The 21,616-nt window shown below is 39.1% G+C and overlaps 1 protein-coding gene across 4 annotated transcripts in view; it reads left to right on the top strand.

Annotated features, from left to right (window-relative positions):
- Nucleotides 1-21,616, top strand: part of LOC132814652 (protein EFR3 homolog A-like) — a 159,759-nt gene that overhangs the window by 34,143 nt on the left and 104,000 nt on the right. For all 4 annotated transcript variants that reach the window (XM_060823556.1, XM_060823555.1, XM_060823554.1 and 1 more), the window contains 3 exons: nt 13,241-13,368; nt 14,478-14,628; nt 18,470-18,591. In XM_060823556.1, the coding sequence (XP_060679539.1) occupies nt 13,241-13,368; nt 14,478-14,628; nt 18,470-18,591 (401 nt within the window). The remainder of the gene's footprint in view (nt 1-13,240; nt 13,369-14,477; nt 14,629-18,469; nt 18,592-21,616) is intronic.

The raw sequence follows: 21,616 nt of genomic DNA, 5'->3' as shown, positions 1-21,616 counted from the left end.
ATCCCTGATTTTGAACGGTGGCCCTGAGTTCACCCATGCTCCCATTGAAAGAAGCATTTTCTCAACATTACCTTGTCAGGACCTCTCCAGGATCTTACACTTTTCAATCAAGATACTTCTTACTTTTTTAAACCTCAGCAGACACATGCCTAGCTTAACATGAGATATGCTATAGGACAAAGAGTAAATCAGGAGAGATTGAGGGCATTACAGAGGTGGTCACATCATATCTTCAGGGATGGTGGGAAGGAAAGAATTGATGACTGCTAGGCAGGCCAAGAGAAGCAAACAAGTGGTGCAGGAGTCCCCATGGGGGTTCTGTTCGCAAATTGGTTTTCCATCTTGGAAACTGATGAAGCTTCTGTCCCTCAAGGGAGTGCATTCAGAGCCAGGCTTCCAGCATCATGAATGGCCCAGCTGTCCAGGAAGGGAGAATGAGGAAAGGATGAGCGATACTGATAAAACTTCATTAATTAGCAGAGCAGGTATGTGTCAACATCACTCTTGGATGGCATTTTCCTGTTTGATTGGTTAGGCCACATTTGGAATATTGTGTGCAAATCCGGTCTTCCTCCTAACAGAAGGATGCTGTGAAACTTGAAAGGGACCAGAAAAGATTTTCAAGGATGTTGCCAGAGTTGGAGGATTTGAGCTGTAAGGAGAGACTGTTAGGCTTGGGGCTGTTTTCCCAGGAGCATCGGAGGCTGAGGGGGTGACCTCATAGAGGTTTATAATATCATGAGCATGGATAGGGTAAATAGACAAGGACTTTTCCCTGGGGAAGGGGAGTCCAAAACTAGAGGGCATAGGTTCAGAGTGAGAGAAAAAAGATTTAAAAGAGACTTCTTCATGCGGAGGGTGGTGTGTGTAAAGAATGAGCTGCCAGAGGAAGTGGTGGAAGCTGGTACAATTACACCATTTAGAAGGCATCTGGATGGGTACATCAATAGGAAAGATTGTGAGGGTTATGGGCCAACTGCTGACAAATGGGACTAGATTAGTTTAGGATATCTGGTCGGCATAGATGAGTTGGACCGAAGGGTCTGTTACCGTGCTACACACCTCTGTGACGATGACTGTATGATGGTCGGATTAGGAATGTAGGATTAGAGCGGCTCCAGAACATTCTTTTGGAGGAGGGTGAGCAGTGAGAGATTGTGGTCTACATCGGTACCAATGACTTGGCTAGAAAGAGGGATGTGGTGCTACATTCGGAATTTAGGGGGCTAAGTAGACAATGAGTAAGCAGGAACTCAATGTAGTAATTTCTGGATTACTCCCATTGCCATGTTCAAGTCGATACAGAAAAAGGATAAGATCGATAATGCATGGAGGCATAGAGTTATACAGCATGGAAATAGATTCTTCCACTCAATTTGTCCATGCTGACCAAATTTTCAAAACTAAACTAGTTCCATTTGCCTGCATTTAGCCCATTCTCTCTAAGCCTTCCTGATGTATTTTTCAAATGATTTTTAAATGTATTAGCTGTACCCTCTGGCAGTTCATTCCACATACTGGATAGGCTGGGACTTTTTCAGTGAAGCGAGGGAGGCTGAGAGTGACTTTATAGAAGTTTATAAAATCATGAGGGGCATAGATAAGGTGAATAACCAAAACTAGGGGACACCTGGCCTGCTGTGCTTTTCCAACACCATATTCTCAACTCTAATCTCCAGTATGTGCAGTCCTCACTTTTGCCTGGCACATCTTTAAGGTGAAAGGCGAAAGATTTAAAAGGGACCTCTTTTTCATACAGCTGGTGGTTTGTATAGATTAGATTAGATTCCCTACAGTGGAAACATGCCTCTCGGTCCAACCAGCCTGCACTGGCCCTCAGAAGATTAACTCGCCCAGACCCATTTCCCTCTGACTAATGCACCTAACACTATGGGCAATTTATCATGGCCAATTTATCTGACCTGCACGAGGAAACCAGAGCACTCGGAGGAAACCCACGCTGACACAGGGAGAATGTGCAAACTCCACACAGACAATTGCCCGAAGCTGGAATCGAACCTGGGACCCTGGTGCTGTGAGGTAGCAGTGCTAACCACTGAGCCAGCGTGCTGTGAATGATTGATCTGAGAGAGTGAGGTGACAGATGTTTTGTGACACTTACTCTTGCAACGTACACGGAATAGGAAAGGTTTAGAGAGATATGGCCCAAATGCAGACAATAGGACACGTTCAGTTTAGAAAACTTGGTCAGCATGGATGCGTTGGCCTGGAGGGTCTGTTTCTATGCTGTGTGACTTTCTGACTCTGCTTATAACTCAAACCCTCCAGTCCTGGCAACATCCTGGTCAATGCAGATTTGGAGAAGATCTGTAGCTCAGGTTGTGGATCAGGTTGTAAGTTTGCTCACTCAGGAAAAGAATCAGAAGTGATATCACCCACCACAACAGAACAAGAGACACAAATAGTAAGTGGGACAGAACACTAGCGTTTCATCGGAGACTCACTGGTAATGTTACCTACCATGGTGACAAAACATCTGAGAACAAATCGACCAGCTCAGCAAGCAAACTTACAGCCTGATCTTGGTAAATCTTATCTGAACCCTGTCCAATTTAATAACATCCTTCCTATAGCAACCATATCTGTACACAGTACTCCAAAAGTAATCTCACCAAAGTCCTGTACAATCTCAACATGGCATAGTTGGAAAGACTGGTGCAGGGGGCAGTGCTTTAGATTCTTGGGACTAACTCTAGGACTAACTCAACCTGTACAAACTTTCAGGTTGCATCTGAACAGATTGGGGCAGAGTTCCTTGAGGGATGATTTGCTAGTGCAGTTGGTGAGGAACTTGAAGTTAACTTACCACGGGTATGGAAACAAAGAGAAAGTGGTCAAGGAGAATATCTTGGTTTGCAAAAATATTTTAGCTGGATGCACAGAATAACAAGTTATTCGATGAGGTCAGCACATGGGAGAAAGAAATGAAGTCCAAAACAGAGTTAATGTGTGTGCGTGTCAATCCCCTGAGTATAGGAAATAATATTGGGGAGTTGAAGATACTGATTGCTATGTGAAAAGATGATGTTATGGCCATATCGGAGACCTGGCTCAAGAAAGGGCAAGACTAGCTGTTAAATATTCATTGGCGTAAGTTATTCAGGAAAGAGGAAAGGTGGAGGGGTGGCAGTATTAGTTAAGAATGCAGTTTTGGAGAAAGAGGATGTCTCAGAGGGGTTTAAGGACAGAGTTAGTTTGCCTACAAGTAAGGAACAATAAAGACACTATCATTAGTGTAGTCTATAAATCACCAAATGGTGGGAAGGATGTTTAGGAACAAATCTGCAGGGAAATCACAGTGAAATGTCAGCATTGTAGAGTTGTTACAATGTGGCACTTCAATTCCCCTAATAGGCAGCAAAGGGTATGTGTTCCTAGATGACTTTGAGGAAGGTTTCCTACAGCAGTATGTGTACAGTCCAACAAATAAAGATTTAATGCTGGACCAGATCCTTGGACACGAGATTGGTCAAATGGATGAAATGTCAATAAGGGAACATTTTGGAGACAGTGGTCATCGTATGATAAGGTTCAGGATGGTGGCAGAGAATAACATGAAACATTCTGGAGTATGAAAAGTTAGTTGGCGGAGGGCTGATTTCATAGGGACTAGAACAGAGCTGAGCCGGATTGGTTGGAACGAAAGGTTGGTGGGAAAGACAACAACTGAAGAATGGGCCATCTTCAATGAGCAGGTGGTTTGGATACAGTCAAGGTATTTTCCCTCAAATGGCAAAGACAGGACAAACAAATCCAGAGCTCCCTGGATTAACATTATGACAGATGTAAAGCAGAAAATGCAATTGAGCTTCAACAGGGATGTCAAAAGTTGAAGAGGGAGCTGAAAAACAAATAAGAAAAGACTAGTAGCTAATATAAAAGAAAATCTCAATCTTATTTAAGCGTACAAACACTAAGAAAATGGTTAGAGGAGGGATAGGGCTGATCGGAGACCAGAAAGGGAATTTACACATGGCGGCATGAGGCTTGCCTGAGGTCTTAAAGAATGTTTTGTATCTATCTTGACAACAGAGGAGGATGCTGCCCAGGTCATAGGGACAGAAGAGAAAACTGATAGTAAAGGTATTCAAAATTAAGAAGGAAAATGTCTTGAGTAGTTTTTTGGCACTTAAAGAACAAGATGCTTCTAAGGATTTTGAAGGAACTGAAATTAGAAATTGTGGAGGCATTAGCCATAATCTTTTAGTCTTCCCTTGCCTCAAGAAAAGTGTCACAAGCGTGGAGAATTACAAACATTACAACTTTGTTCAAGAGATGTTGTAAGGATAATCCCAACAATTACAGACCAGTTAGTATAACTTTAGTTAAAATTCGAGAATCAATTATTCAGGTTAGAATTAGTTGTCATGTGGAAAATGATAGGTTTATTAGGAAGAGTCAGCACAGATTTGTGAAAGGGAAAATAATGTTTAATTAACATGCTAGAGTTTTTTGAAGATGTAGCTCGCTGTAAGAGTGTAATGCTATTGATGTGGTGAATGTGAATTTCCAGAGGTGTTTTATATAGTGCCACACAACAGATTTGAGGAAAATTTATATGTTATATAAAAGGAACAGGAGTAATTCTGAAAGATTCTACAAAATCCTTAAAGTGACTTGACAGGATAAATCCAGTAAAATACTTTCCCTTTATGACAGAGCCTAGGACCGGAGGGCATAATCGCAGAGTTAGGGATTGCTAATTTAAGACAGATGATGTTTTTTTTAGTTAGTGTTAGGGTGTTTAGGTATGGAGGAAAGCCAGGAAAGTGGAGCTCACGATTTTAAACTCAGCCAAGGTCTTATTGAATGGCAGAGCAGATTCAATGGGCTACTTCTATTCCTGCTTTTAATGGGACTCAACAGTGCCTTGTATAATTGAAGCATAACTTCACCTCTCCCCCACCTTTTGTATTTAATTCTATTATATTCTGCTGGTTTTCTTGCTAGGTTGTTCTACCCAATACTAATGTTATTTGATTCATGCACGAGAACACTCCGGTTCCTTTGCCATCTTGAGCTATGTAATTTTCCACCATGTACATCACAACATCTTCCAAAAAACACATACAATTGCACATATTTCCACTTTATATTCCATTTGCCAGATGTTTGTCCACTCACTTAACCTATTTGTTTCTTTTTGTAGCCTATTTATGTTCTCTTCACTATGTACTTTCCTACTTTCGTGCCATTTGCAAATTTGGCAACTGTGCCCTTTGACTTCGTCCAAGTCATATATGTTATGAGTAGTTGAGTTTGCTGTATGGATTCTTGCGATACACTATTCATCTTGCCAATCTTAAAAATGTCTCCTCTCTGCTTCCCATTAGCTAGCCAATATTCCATGTGTTCCAATAGGTTCTTGTTACAACTTGCATTCTGCAACACCTTTTGTTGATGTGGCTCTTTATCAAATAAGCTTCTGGAAATTTAAGTACAGTGCTCTCACCAGTTCTACTTTATGTTCAACATCCTTAAAAAACTCCAATGGATTGGTGAAATATAATTTCACTGAAGTCTTTCAGACACAGCTTGGTCAGGAAGTAGAATCTTTGGATTTCTTCAATATCTATCTCAAATGAGCAAATACATCTCAACAACAGCGCTTCCTTCTCAGAAACGGGTGTGTTCAGCTGGACAGCTTGCCTTAGTTTCTCCAATTCAGTTGGTTCTTAGGCTTCACTCCAAATTATCTGGTTGTTAGCGGTTTTCCCTTCATCTCATCTTGTTCTTAACAGTCTTCCTTTTAATCCAATTGGTTCTCAGAACCTTCACTGTAACTGAACTAGTTAAAATTAAGAACCTACTCCAAACCAGTCAGTGTTCAAAGCAACTCCAGCAGGATCTATAACAAAATAAGCATTTATTACCAGTCGTACAATTTCTAGGAAATCTTGTTAAAAAGGTACCCAGAGTACTTGGTGAACTTTCAGTTATCTTTTTAAAAGAAGCCACTCCAGACATATCCATAGAACTTGAGATAAATTCATTTTCCACAATCTTTCAAAGCTTAGATCTTCCAAACAATATTACATATCAATCATTTGCATAACATTGGGCAAAAAATTTGCAGATAGAGTGTAATACAGAAAAATGTGATATTGTCTACCGTAGTGATGTAAATGGAAAATCAGTCTGATTTGAAAGCAGAGAAAGATTGCAAAACTGCAGAACAGCAGGATCTGGATGTTCAGGTATATGAATCGCAAAGGTTAGCATTCAGATATAGCATGTAATTCAGAAGGCACAAAATCTATTTTTACAAGGGATACTGAATATAAAAGTATGGTAGCTTTATTCCAGTACTGTTGTTGAAATGTATTGGCAATATTGATTAATAATAGTGCTGTGTACAATTTTGATCTCGTTATCTGACAAAAGGCATAATAGTAATATAAGCAGTTCAGCAAAGGTTCATTTGATTCAAGGGACAAAGAATTTATCTTATAAAGAAGGTTTGGATACATTAGACCTACATCTAGTGGAGTTTAGAAGAATGAGAAATGATCATATTAAAACAAGTAATAATTTCAGAAGAATTGAAAGTCGATGCTGTAAGGATGATTCCTTTCATTGGACAGTCAAGAGTTAAGGGACACAGTTTTAAAATAAGGGGTTTCCCCATTTATCTTTAAGGTGAGAAGTCTTCCTACACAGTGTTGTTGGTCTCTTGCATTCTCTTTTTTAGAGAGTATATTTTCCAGGTTGAGTTAGATACATTGTGATTAACAAGGGTTTGGAGCAAATTGAGACCACAATCTGATTGCAGGCTTGAGTGACCAATTTGACCTGCTGTTAAGGCCTGTGTTTGTATAAACTTGGTCCAGTTTTCCTCGACCAAGGCTAATTTGGCAAATGTTCAGCAACATTTTTATTCTGATTGTTTGTTTATTTTCAGTCATTAAATGTTTCAGGTTTAACGTGTTGTTAGTCATCATGGCCCAATGTATAGATTTATAGGTTATTTTCTATCAATTGCTGTATAGTATAAATTGGCAGATTAAAAGCCCTTGGTTACTGTGTGGATTTAGGCAGTATAGGTAAGCCTTGCTTTCATTTGTAGAGAAGTGAGTTAAAAAGGCAGTGAGAGAAGAGATTTAATATAGTGGGAAAATAAAATGTGCGCACACTCTAGGTATCGGTTTACCAAAATGTACACTTCACATTTCACTTCAAGATGTTTGAAGTAGCTTATTGAGGTATTGATTTGCTTTAGCACCTATGTTGCAAAATGCTTTGCATCGATCGTTGTGACATACTTCAAAAAGAAAAAGAAAACAATACTGGTTTTTCTGTTGCATGACTACTTCTGGGTGATTGGATCTGATCTTTTTGTTCTTCCCCTCAATATGCTGGTTCTCACCAGATGATTGTTTTCATGTTGCATTGTTGAATATTAATTCATTCACTACTAGAAATGAAGTCTGTCACCAATCATATTTGGATGAAGAATTCATAATTCTTCAAAGTAGCTTTGTCAATTTTAAAAAAAATCAAGATACAAGATCAAGGGAAGAACAATAGTAATTTGGACTGAATAACTTATTTGATAGCTTTTGCTATCATGCTTCACAATCTTTAGAGAGAGAGCCATGAGCACTTAGGTGTATGGATTTGGTCCCATTTTCCTCAACCAAAGCTAATTTGGCAAATGTTTAGCAGCATTTTTTCAGACTGATTGTTTATCTATTTTCAGTCATTACATGTTTCAGGTTTAACACATTTAAAAACTTAAATAACATAATGCCAGTGAATGTACAAATCTGACATCTACATACTGTTTCAAAAGCTTCCTTGTTAATGTTAAGTGCAGATTTCTAAATTAGCTGTGCATTGGGTTGTTAGAGGAAGAGGAATAACAGATTTCTTTAAAGGTAGAGGGTCTGGGGAAGTCTTTGCCACAGAAGACTGTGAAGGGTTAAGTTTATTTAAGGCTGAGACAGATTTTTAATGAGTAAAAGGTTTGAGAAACAGGTAAGAAAGGAGAATTCAGGATTATCAGATCAGTCATCTCCTAGTCATCATGATTTGGATATGCCGGTGTTGGACTGGCGTGTACAAAGTTAAAAATCACACAGCACCAGGTTATAGTCCAACAGGTTTAATTGGAAGCACACTAGCATTTGGAGTGCCGCCCCTTCATCAGGTGTTTGTCAAACCTCCTAGTCGAGCAGACTTGAGTGGCCTCCTTTGCTCCCATGTCTTGTATATTAGATCAGATTACTCACTATGGAAACAGGCCCTTCGGCCCAACAAGTCCACACTGACCCTCCGAAGAGCAACCCACCCAGACCCATTCCTCTACATTTACCTCTTCACCTAACACTATGGGCAATTTAGCATGCCAATTCACCCAATCTGCACATTTTTGGACTGTGGGAGGAAATTGAGCACCCAAGGAAACCCACACAAACATGGAGAGAATGTGCAAGCTCCACACAGTCAGTCGCCTGAGGCTGGAATCGAGATGGGAATTGAACCCAGGTCTCTGGCGCTGTGAGGCAGCTGTGCTAACCGCTGTGCCACTGTGCTGCCCCAATTACCTTTTGCAAATATCATTACCTTTTGCAAATTCTTGGTATTTGTGCCTTTCATTATCAGTGTAGATTAAATAGTATTTTTAACGATCATTCTCGGATGCTTCATATAGAACAACTTGTATATGATGGGAAAGATTTGAGATCACGTCCAAACGGACCCCACCACCAGGAATATATTTCCCTCCCCTCCCCTATCAGCGTTCTGAAAAGACCACTCCCTCCGTGACTCCCTTGTCAGGTCCACACCCCCCACCAACCCAACCTCCACTCCCGGCACCTTCCCCTGCAACCGCAAAAAATGAAAAACTTGCACCCACACCTCCTCCCTTACTTCTCTCCAAGGTCCCAAGGGATCCTTCCATATCCGCCACAAATTCACCTGCACCTCCACATACATCATCTATTGCATCCGCTGCACCCGATGTGGCCTCCTCTATATTGGGGAGACAGGCCACCTACTTGCGGAACGTTTCAGAGAACACCTCTGGGACACCCGGACCAACCAACCGAACCACCCCGTGGCTCAACACTTTAACTCCCCCTCCCACTCCACCAAGGACATGCAGGTCCTTGGACTCCTCCATCGCCAGACCATAACAACACGACGGTTGGAGGAAGAGTGCCTCATCTTCCGCCTGGGAACCCTCCAACCACAAGGGATGAACTCAGATTTCTCCAGTTTCCTCATTTCCCCTCCCCCCACCTTGTCTCAGTCGAATCCCTCGAACTCAGCACCGCCTTCCTAACCTGCAATCTTCTTCCTGATCCCTCTCCGCCCCCACCCCACTCCGGCCTATCACCCTCACCTTGACCTCCTTCCACCTATTACATCTCCATCGCCCCTCCCCCAAGTCCCTCCTCCCTACCTTTTATCTTGGCCTGCTGGACACACTTTCCTCATTCCTGATGAAGGGCTTATGCCCGAAACGTCGAATTTCCTTTTCCTTGGATGCTGCCTGACCTGCTGCGCTTTTCCAGCAACACATTTTCAGCAAAGATTTGAGATCAACAACTTTGGCACTTACACAGCTAAAGTATGCTGAAATATGTGAATGTTTTTCTAGTGGATAAATACGCCTGGGTGAATTGTTTTCCCAGGTTAATATTTGAAGTGTTCTCTTCCACACTTGTTTTTAAACTTACACATGCACCTGAAAAAAATGAACCATCACTGTAGAGACAAAATAGTGTCACCCGGAGCAGTATTTCGTCTGCAGATAATTTTAGATTTACTCAAATGTTAAAATGACAATTTATGAATGAGTTGTATTTGGGTCATACTAATGCCCATTTACTAATTTTAACATTGGTCTACTGGCATGAAAGAATTGCCAAAGATAAACATTCTTTTTTCAGACTACTTGAAGGACGTTGCTGATTCCAGATTAGAGTCTGTCATCGACCTTCATCTGTCTTATCAGGACCTACTGAGCTTCCATATATTTTGTATAATGTGAAATTTCTTACCCAGTATCTGCCTCTCTCTATTCTTGGATCCAAAAATTCAGATGAATCAAAGATCTGCTAGCCCTGAAATGTTGTTTGAAAATTTACGTCCCAAACATTTCCTCAACAACTTGGCATTGATAGAGGGGAGCTAGATGATTAGATATTGATGTTCCAACTGATGTTCTCTCTAGACTCTAGAGAGTCTAGTTTTAATCTTTCTCAGACTGATAGAAATGTATTTTCTGGAGTTAAAAAAATCCACATGAATGATAGATCTGAATGCAGTTTTCATAAGAACATAACAGCTAAAGAAGTAGGAATAGAATTAGGCAATTCAGTCCTTGAACTTTGCGCCACCATTTAATAAGATTGTGACTGCTCTAATCTTGGCTTCAACCCCACTTTCCTCCCAGTCCCTATAATGCTCTAAGCCATTACTAATTATAATTCTGGCTCCTGAAATTTGTACTGTCCATGCATCTAGTGCACTCTGGAGTGGTTAATTCCACAGATTTATGACTCTTTGAGATAAGTAATTCCTCATCATCGCTTTCATAAATACTCTATCCCCCCTGACCTAAAACTATGGCTTCTCATTCTAGTTTGCCCCACAAGGAAAAGCATCTGCTCTTTGTCTATCTTCTTCATCTGCTTTAGCATTTTATACACCTCCATTAGATCTCTCATTCTTTTAGATTCCAGTGAGCATAGGACAAAAGCACAAGATTCCTACATTGCTGAGGTTCAGACTCTAAACTCTGTATCAAGATTGCTGTTGTAGTCATGTGCTAAATCATATATATTTATTATTATTCTTGTTAATTTCACTGAATCTTTATCTCCTAATGCAATTTTTAAAAAAATTCCAGACCTCCCTAATAAATCCCTCTTTGTCTGCCATCACCTTGCCTTTGGAATCTCTAACCAAATATCACTCCTCCTGCTACTGAGTTCTGGAATTTGTTTTGCACTATCATCAATTAAATGTTTCATTGGTTAAAAGCAAGTATTTTTTGAGATGCATTGGAATTCTTCAGTGTATGCTGCACTGTGGTGAATGTAATTGAACACATGATAGAACATGAGTAATCTTTAATATTTGAGGTAGTGATTGAACTTTGGAAACTTATTGCCATTTAGAAGGAGATTTATGCTTTGGCCATAAATTCACCAGGTGCTAGATTGATTTTTTTTTCATTCACGCTGATGCTTGCAACACTCAATTCTCCTGTGTTATATTCTGGGTTGTTCTTCTCTTTCTGGTAGCCACCCATTCCCTCCCTGCCTGCACTCGTAAGCTGTGGAGTGGTGACCTCCAGAAACATGCACTCTACCCTGTGGACATATCTCAGTAATGGCAATTGCTGCTCAAAGTCTGAACCAAAGCTCATTGCAACCTCCCCAACCTCAGCTGACAACAGTTCCTGTTCTTATTCAGGAGATGAGAAATGGACTTCCTACATGGCAAAGGATGTGGATTTGAGGCATTGAGGTGTCCTGCCAGGCTTCACTCACTTGGATTAACTAAACATATCAAAAATAATAATTGAGACTTTAAAACCTTAATGTTTAATTATTTATTTATTATATATTTTATAATAATTCCTTATTTTAGATCCTTGCCTCAATAGCTTGATCACAAGCCTAGTTCCCTTGGGGTTGGCTGCTGCTCCTCAGTTTTGACATCATTTGACATTTTCACTGTTATGGTCTGTTTTATCTATCCATGCCTACTCTGTTTTATTTCTTTGGTCATCCCACAATGCTCTGCTTCAAGGATTGCTTTAATTCTTGTTTTCTTTGATGTAATGTGTTTGATTTTTAAATCCAAACATTTTTAATCAGCTTTAGGAGTTAGTTATCGGCATGCCACTATTAGGAATGTGCTACACAGTGTAGAATATATGTCACCAGGAATGCTTCCTGAATGTGGATCATGCAAGTTTAGAATGTTATATTCTTGCATAGCTTTGCTTCTAATCAGATTGATATACAGTATTTACAAACATGGTACAGATAAATAATCTTTTTTCCGAAATCTGAAAAGTTCCGAAATCTAAAATTGTTTTTGTGGAGTGTGGAGTACCATTTTGGTGTGCAAACAGGTGACCCAACTCCACACCCACTCGAACCACGTCACTCAGATGTGACGTGGCAGTGTGACCCAGTACTGGCAGGCGTCAATTGTGTCTCAGCGCTCATACTATTGACACGTGCGTCTGCTGCTAGGTAATTTTTTTAATTTCACTGTGAAAATGTCACTTATTCTGAAATCTGAAACATTCCGAGAAACAACTGACCCCAAAATTTTGGATAAAGGATTGTCTGTCTGTACTGATTGAGATATAATGCCACCTAGTGACCAAAGCATTGATTAAGCTGATCCTGGCTAGTGCTTCTGAGCTAAAAAGTGAGGTCTGCAGATGCTGGAGATCAGAGCTGAAAATGTGTTGCTGGTTAAAGCGCAGCAGGTCAGGCAGCATCCAAGGAACAGGAAATTCGACGTTTCCTGATGAAGGGCTTATGCCCGAAACGTCAAATTTCCTGTTCCTTGGATGCTGTCTGACCTGCTGCGCTTTAACCAGTAATACATTTTCAGTAGTGCTTCTGAGCTGTTGACAGTGGAAGGAGTTACTACATTGCATATGTGAAATTCAAGGTCTATTGTTCAATTTTTTTCTCCTACATATGCTGAAATTTGGGCAATTATAATGTTTTAAGATATGGCTGTCTTCAATGGGTTCATCACTTTGATTTTGGTAAAACAACCCGATTAGCTGTGTGGCCACAGTCTGCAGAGTTGGAGATGAAATTTATCAGTATGCAAGTAACTGTTGAGTTTTTAAAAAAAAAATAGATCTGTGCAACAGCAAAGTTTGCACCTCTGTTATAATTTATAACTGTTTATAGTGATGATAACTAATATTGGTTGAGAATTAGTAATCTCCATGGGTTCATCTTATTCATATTTAGATTAAAATTTATTATCTAGAGTAGAGAGGGATTTGAATCTGCATTTCAAAATGCATAGTAGAGATATCACATTGTACAATGAATGAGTGTTACATTCCCTAATGGGGGTGTCCTTGACTTTGAGCATTACAAATGAGTTTTAGTAAATCTAGTTATGGGTAAAGTGCATAACACCAAGTCAGTATCTAGTAGGAAGAGCAGGTAACAACATTTTTAAAGCCCATTCATTAATCAATCCAGTCTTTTATTGCTAGGATGGCCTTGTCAAAGCTGACATGGAGAAGCTGACCTTCTATGCAGTTTCGGCTCCAGATAAACTAGATCGAATAGGGAAATATCTTGCGGAACGACTCAGTCGGGATGTTGTCAGACACAGATATGGGTAGGTTATTTGATTGTTTAAACATGATCCTGTTTTAAACACCATTGGCTGTTAATGTTTTTATTTTTTTAAAGATGTCTCCATGAGCAAAATACATTGGTGTGGTCTCTGCAAAAGCTATTATTATTTAGGCTGTGAAATCTCTGATGGCAGTACGATGAACAAGTATTAACAAAACTATAAAGAGATGTTGCAGAACTCTGCAGCATCTGGATATCCTGATATACGAATCACAAAAAAGATTAATATTTAGAAAGGCAAAGACTGCAATATAAAACTAAGGAAGTTTTATTACAAGTCCACATGGCATCAGTGAGACTTGTTTTGAGTAGTGTGCATAGTTTTAGTGTCCATTATTGGGAAAAAAAACATATAAGCAGTTCAGAGAAGGTTCACTTGACTCATTCGTTCCTGTAATGAAGTGCTTATTCTGTGAAGGCAAGTTAAGCCTGTACTCATTGCAAGATACTGAAGGGCATGGATAGGTGAAAAATTGCAGGCCCACCCCCACCAGCAATCCATATGGGAAAACAATCTGGAACAAATATTTAAATTCTTGCAAAATATATGTATGTTCTAATGATCACCAGAAATGGATTGGCCAAAAAGGTTTTGCCTGCTTGGTCTGCTTTCAGAGTCAAATTTCCATTCCACTTTCCAAATCCCTATGTTCCTATGCAAGAGAAAACACTCTGGTGACATGCTGTCTTTGTTATTTAGATGTTGTATATTTGATTGTTCATTGTATCTACATAATTAACTAAATCAACCAACCTGAAATATTGTATCTTGCTGCACAGATGCTGGCTGACCTTTATGTTTTCATGATGATATGCTGTTAAGCCCTCCAGCTTTTGATCAAAACATGGTTCTTCCCTACTCTATCTAAATAATGAATAATTGTTTATAAAAGTTGTTCTTATTTTCCTTTCTCTCCAGTATCACTTCATAACTAAAGCCCCCCCATCTCTGACATTGAAGAACCCCTTCTCCATCCTTTCCATGGCTAAGCATCCTTCCCAAAAGGACAAAATGTTGCATTTAGGCAAGGGGGAGGAATAACAGTATGTTTTTCTATATGATAGAGTTGATAAATTTGTTGTCTGCAGGTATGTTTTCATTGCAATGGAGGCATTGGACCAGCTTTTGATGGCTTGTCATTCCCAAAGCATTAACCTCTTTGTTGAAAGCTTCCTTCAAATGGTGGCCAAACTACTGGAGTCTGGAGAACCTGAGCTTCAAATTCTTGGCTCCAATTCGGTAAGTGTTGTGAGAAGGTGTGTTTATTTAAATCACATTTCGATATCAGGCTATCCATAGAGATTACAAATTTTCCACTAGCAGCTTAAAACAAATCTTTTCAGATTCTGTTGAAGGTGATGCTAAAAGCAGCATATAACATGTTTTTCAAGTTTTTTATAAGCTTTCATAAAACTTATTGTGCCAAACCATCTTTTTCTTCCTTACCTTGTGCAGTAGATATCTATCAAATTACTGACAAATTTCATAGCTCTGTACGCGTGCATCTGCTTCCTTAGACTGCTTAGTTTCTTCACCCTTCTGTTTCTTGCGACTTCACTTAGAGATGGCACTTACTTTAACTACTTCCTCAAGTGATGCCATCGTTCACAGATGGTGTTTTTTCTTTCCTGCTATTTCATAAAATCATAAAATAGAATCATACAGCACAGAAAGTAGCCTTATTGTTTACCAATGTTCGTATGAACTCTTTGAAAGTTGTCCATTTAACCGTATTCTCTCGGCCTGTAGGCAAATTGTTGTATTATTCCTTTTAGTCCCCGAATTGCTATATTTCTTAAGCTCATTTATCTGTATTCCTCATATACCTCAATGTTGGTTTTGAAATTTTCAATTATCAGTTGTTTTTGAAATTTATTTTTGTAAAACATACTCTGGACTGACAGAAAAATAATATTTAATACCTTCAACTAATGCAGTCTGGCTTTTAAATTAATCCTGACCACCCCTTCAGGTTAAAAAAAGGGAGTGAGTATGTAGTATACAGTTTGCTTAGCAACCTGTGTAGAAGCAGTGACGTGGCAGTGCTGACATTTTGTTTAAAGTAAATTTTTAAGATCTATATCTGTGTGTGGAATAGCTTTTTACTTGATAGAGTGGCCAAACTAAATTGCCTTGTAGTAGCCAGGGATGATCAGGCTAGGTTAATTAGCCCCGGGGTTATGGGTCTAGGGTGAGGGGTGGTGGAATACTGTTTGGAGGGTCAGTGCAGAACCAAATGGCCGCCTCCTTCACTGTTGGGAATTCTATGAAAAAAGTAGGAGATTAAGATACAAGGAAGATATTTTGTTTGTGGATAATGGCGTTACATCATCGGGGATAGATCCTAAATACTAATTTTTAAAACTTGAACAATACTGTATTTAATCTATACCCAAATATTTTCAGCAAAATAGAAAATGTCAAGGTTGCATGGCTTTACAGCAGCCTTTGTTGGATTTAATGTTTGTAATTGTTACATATGTATTTTCCAAGTCTTATTTAACCATACTTGTAATTAAATAAGATTGTAGAATGTTTCATCTAATGAGTTTACAATAATGTTGCAATGAGTTTCTTTGCTTCTGCTAATAGTAATGAAACTGCATTGTGTTGGTCTGAGAACTTTTGAAAATGGTGGTTACCATAGTGCATTTTTAGCAGAAAGCACATGGTTTCTTTGGCTCTTCAACAAATGCTAATAGCATTTGAATACAAATTAGCAGAGAATGCTCTCTTTTCTCTTGCCAGGAGAACAATATTGACTTGACAGTATAACTCTAACTTGCTAACACTCTACTGCTTTGAAATTGTAATTTTCTTACTTTTGTATAGGGTTTCCAATGGAAAGAGAAAAATTGATGCATTGTCAGGATTTTCAACTACTGAAAGAAAAGTTATTACTTTTTTTTGATTGGCTATGTTTAGTGAACAAGCACAGGGGAAAAAAAATAAATTCTCATTAGATGAACAATAGCCTAATATTCCAGGACATTTCCAGTTTACTTTGTAACCCCTCAAGTCCAAAAAGCTCCATATTGGCTTCAAGCTATTACATTTATTAAAATAAATCCATAATCACCAGCTCTGGGTGACAACCTCTCCATCATATTGCATGCTAATTTCACGGGATTATGAGAGGTCTTTATGCTTTTCAAAACTATCCAAATTTGCATGATAGAAATATTTTAGTTTTAACTGATTATACAAGCCCAGACATTTTGTGGAGTAAACTTTCAAAATTTTGATTGCACATATTTTACTGCATTAAAAAAAATCCGTGTCTTTTGCTGTAATGCAAAGAAAATATGAAATTGAGGCTGTGTTTTTATTAAAGGAAAGACCTCATGTGAGTAGACAGTACCAGTACCCTGACTTGCAACTACATACTATACTCCTTCACTATCATAGATTAAAATCATTCAGATTATTCTTTGACAGCACTGTGGGTATATATTTACATTATACTGACTTACTTTGGTTCAAGGTTGTTTCTCAAAGATAATTAAGGATGATCAATAAATACAGTATAGGCCTTGCCTGTAATGTCATACACCATGAACATTTTGTTTAAAAAATCTTGTTTAGTACAGCCAATTGTGCAATGGTGAGAAACTCTTGATTTGTGTAACTGTACTGCTGGTTACTGTTCAATTTTGCACATATTGTTTTGAAAATTGCAATTTGTCACTTTTTAATTACCCAGTTAAAGCTGAAGCTACACTATGGCAAGCTGAGAATAGTTTAAAGTCTTGTCTGATGGTAAACTCCGTAACTGAATACTGTTGTCTCAGTAGGTGGAAGGGATGCTATCTTTTTCTCATAAAGCATCTTCAAGACTGCTGGTAAAAGTGAAAGATCATAACCTAATTATTTCAAGTAACAGATGACTAATGAGACTTGTACAATCACAGATTTTATAAGTAGACACTTAATGCCAGCTGTCAGTGGAAAAGAGGAATTGGAGATTCTGAGAAAGTGTTGATTATTACCTCTCGACTGCTGGGCTCAACTTCTGTACATACAGAGACATCATTTTGAAGTTGATTGCAATAGCTGTTGAAAATTGCAGGCAAAATTACAGCCTTTCCATAAAAATGTTAATTAGTGCCATCGTAAGGCAACACTATTTTTGCAGAATTACCGCTGTTAAGTGGTCAGAAAATGCTCCACCCTTGACCTTATTCCAATGTTGAACATATTATTTGAAATAAATCAACTTAAATTTTCAGCTTTATCTGTGTTTGTTTTCAGCTTTATTTGTATCTGTTGTTTGGTTTATATTTAAACAAATAAAAATGATAATTTAATGATGTAAATTCTAACTATGGATACAATTTAATTGGTATGAGGAGTACATTGTGGGAATAACCCTGAGCTAATTTATGCCAGGAATATAGATGAGACATTCTATTATGGATATTTCTGCAGTATATTAAAATTGTAACTGATGTCCTTTGAAAATATGAGTTTCTGTATTACATAGATAAATCTTCTGTTTTGTTTTTCACAACTGTCGATGGAAATTTCCTCAATGTGTAATTTGAGATTTTTTTCAATTTGTCAAGTTTTTCTTTGGGAGCAAAATAGATTCACAAGAAAAAACAGTCGTGAATAGGTGGTGATTAATGTGTCCCAATGTGTTTGTGGAAAAAAAATGATTTAGGTGTTCATATTTTACAAAGTTGCATCTTTTATTTCTTAATTCAAGTTCTGTACTTTTAAAATTCACCAGATATTTGTCTGCATTCTAACCTGTTGGTATGTTGCTAATGCCTAGTAAACTTAAGAGTTGGAAGGAGCTATGATTTGGGGTACTCAACTGTGGGAAAGCCCAGCAGAAATGTAATCTATTAAAATCATATATATTTCCAGCTCAGAGCATAATGCCTCCCATTGATTGTCCATATAAGACCATCTTAAATTGTAAGAAACCCAACTTCAAGTGACAGTCTCACCTTCCAGGTCTTTCATTGATTCAGACTGTCTAACCAACAGCTCCCTGGAACATCTGACAAGTTATAACCTTCAAAACTGGTGCAAATTCCTCTTACTTTTTTAAAAAAAATGTCTTTTTTCGTAGTTTGTCAAGTTTGCAAACATCGAGGAAGACACTGCTTCATACCACAGACGCTATGACTTCTTTGTGTCTCAGTTCAGTGCAATGTGCCACTCTTACATTGATGATCTGGAGAGCAGAACAAAGTGAGTACATGAGGCTAGTCTTCAACTTAGTCCTTCTGTTGTGCATGTCATTTGTTGTGATGGGAAAGTATTTAAAATGTGGCGTCTTCAATCACTTTCAGATATTATGTTACATAATGTATATAATTGTTTTGATGGCTAATTTGCACAGAGTTGTAAAATACCCAAATAGAATTTTTGTCTAGTCTTTGACAGTACAGATGGCTTTCTGATGCAAATTAATCCCTATCAGATTGATTTGACAGGTTTTCACAACACCTACACACAATTGACATCCAGCTACAGTTCTCAGTTTTTAAAAATAAAAACCCTCAAAACTTGAAATTTCTGTGCCAGGGATGGGTGCTAATTTAATGCCTGGAAAATGTGCTAATTAATGCAGCAAAGTATTATGATGACGCAGGCTGTTTCGGAGACAGTGTTTCTATTTTTGTACAGCCCGCAGTACATTTGATATCTGTAAAGCCTGCTCTGTAGCTTTAGGTGTTTAATTTGCAAGTTGATAGTCATTTGCAAAAGTAAACTCAATCCCATCATAACTTGCAAATGTTCTGTGGGTTTGGATGAAAAGTTATCAACTTGAAAAGTTATATCTGGTTCCCCCTTGTTACCCCACAGATACTGCAAGGCCTGTTCAGTATTCCGTACAATATCTGTGACATTTCTTTTTTACGTTGCCAGTGTCCATGCCATTTTGCTTTTATTTTGCATAAAATACTGCTTTATAGCTTCTGCAGTTCTAAAATGCGTTCATGATTATTTTAAATTTGTAAGCTGAAATGTATTGAAGTCAACTATTTGATGAATATCAAAGTCATTCATATTGTATAATTGTTCGTAAGTGAGTATGTAAATTTATAAACTGTAGAAAGACACTGGATGCAGCAAAGATTAAGTCTTGGCAGTATCTTGGCGATGGTACTGAAAACTCCTGGTCCAGAATGAGCCATGTCCTGAGCCAAGCTATTTCAGTATCGTTACAGTAGAGGCATGTATCAATGATGTAATAACTTGCCCAGATATGCCCTCTCTTACAGATAGCATGTCAAATTCAGTTTTGTCAATTGCTGCCCTCGTACTATCAATCATTAGTAAAGTGATAGAATGTTTCTTTCAGACCGTAAGACATAGGAGTGGAAGTAAGGCCATTCGGCCCATCGAGTCCACTCTGCCATTCAATCATGGCTGATGGGCATTTCAACTCCACTTACCAGCATTCTCCCCGTAGCCCTTAATTCCTTGTGACATCAAGAATTTATCAATCTCTGCTTTGAAGACATTTAGCGTCCCGGCCTCCACTGCACTCTGCGGCAATGAATTCCACAGGCTCACCACTCTCTGGCTGAAGAAATGTCTCCGCATTTTTGTTCTGAATTGACCCCCTCTAATTCTAAGGCTGTGTCCAGGGGTCCTAGTCTCCTCGCCTAACGGAAACAATTTCCTAGCATCCACCCTTTCCAAGCCATGTATTATCTTGTAAGTTTCTATTAGATCTCCCCTTAATCTTCTAAACTCCAATGAATACAATCCCAGGATCCTCAGCCGTTCCTCGTATGTTAGACCAACCATTCCAGGGATCATCCGTGAGAATCTCCGCTGGACACGCTCCAGTGCCAGTATGTCCTTCCTGAGGTATGAGGACCAAAACTGGACACAGTACTCCAAATGGGGCCTAACCAGAGCTTTATAAAGTCTCAGTAGCACAACGGTGCTTTTATATTCCAACCCTCTTGAGATAAATGACAACATTGCATTCGCTTTCTTAATCACGGACTCAACCTGCATGTTTACCTTTAGAGAATCCTCGACTAGCACTCCCAGATCCCTTTTTACTTTGGCTTTACGAATTTTCTCACCGTTTAGAAAGTAGTCTATGCTTTTATTCTTTTTGTCAAAGTGCAAGACCTCGCATTTGCTCACATTGAATTCCATCAGCCATTTCCTGGACACTCTCCCAAACTGTCTAGATCCTTCTGTAGCCTCCCCACTTCCTCAGTACTACCTGCCTGTCCACCTAACTTCCTATCATCGGCGAACTTCGCTAGAATGCCCCCAGTCAAGTGGTACACACACAGCAATAACCTGCTCACTGGTGGGTGGGGAAAGAGCTGACTTATAGAGATGAGGTGAGAGTGATTACTGTTGAATCAAAGCAATATTTAATTGAGTTTGACATCAAGAAACTCTGCAAAATGTAAGTCTGTACGATTCTAGAATGGGTAGGAGAGGGCTATCTCCACTCGTTAAAGTAGTTAATTCTTTGGAAGTTTGTCAAGGTAGTGTTTTAGACCCAACCATCCTCAGTTGCTTCATATGATTAAACGTAGATTTAATCGTTGATTACACAATATTTAATACGATTTGCTAATCCCGAACACCAAAACCATCTGTACCTACATGCAGAAAACCTGGTCAGCATTCACATTTGGGCCAATAAGTGATGACAGTATTTGTGCGGAGCAGTTATCATCACAAACAAGTGAGGCTTAACAATCTCACATGACATGTCCTCCTGAACATGGAAAGTGATTGGGAGTGGAGAGATAGTAAAGCTAGTGGGGTGGGAAGAAGCTGGGCTAGAAAGGGAGCCACGGGATGGGTGGAAAAATTACTTGAAATTGGAGAACCAGCTTCACTACCTACTCACTCTGAACCTCATCCCATGTCCAGCCCTTACTCTCCTCTCTGTCTCTTTGACCTGACCTTACCTGCCCATCTTCCTCCCCACCTTTCCCACTGACCTTACACAATAACCTCCGACCTGCACCCACCTATCGCTGTCCCACCTACATTTCACCCAGCCTCAGCCCCTTCCCTCTATTTATTTCTGAGCTCCCTTACTCCTACCCAATCCTGATGAAGCAACTTGACCTGAAACGTCAACTTCTCCACATCCTGATGCTGTCTGTCTTGCTGTGTTCTTCCTGCCTCCTGTTGGTCTACTGTGATGTGTAACTGGACAAGCGCGTGGACCACAGGAAAGTTGCAAACTCTCAAACAGAGCAGGAACAAAACATAACCATCC

Source organism: Hemiscyllium ocellatum, chromosome 4 (genome assembly GCF_020745735.1).
Source record: "Hemiscyllium ocellatum isolate sHemOce1 chromosome 4, sHemOce1.pat.X.cur, whole genome shotgun sequence".
Classification (NCBI taxonomy): domain Eukaryota; kingdom Metazoa; phylum Chordata; class Chondrichthyes; order Orectolobiformes; family Hemiscylliidae; genus Hemiscyllium; species Hemiscyllium ocellatum.
The sequence above is the reverse complement of the archived record's forward strand: the minus strand, read 5'-3'. Positions and strand labels throughout refer to the sequence as shown.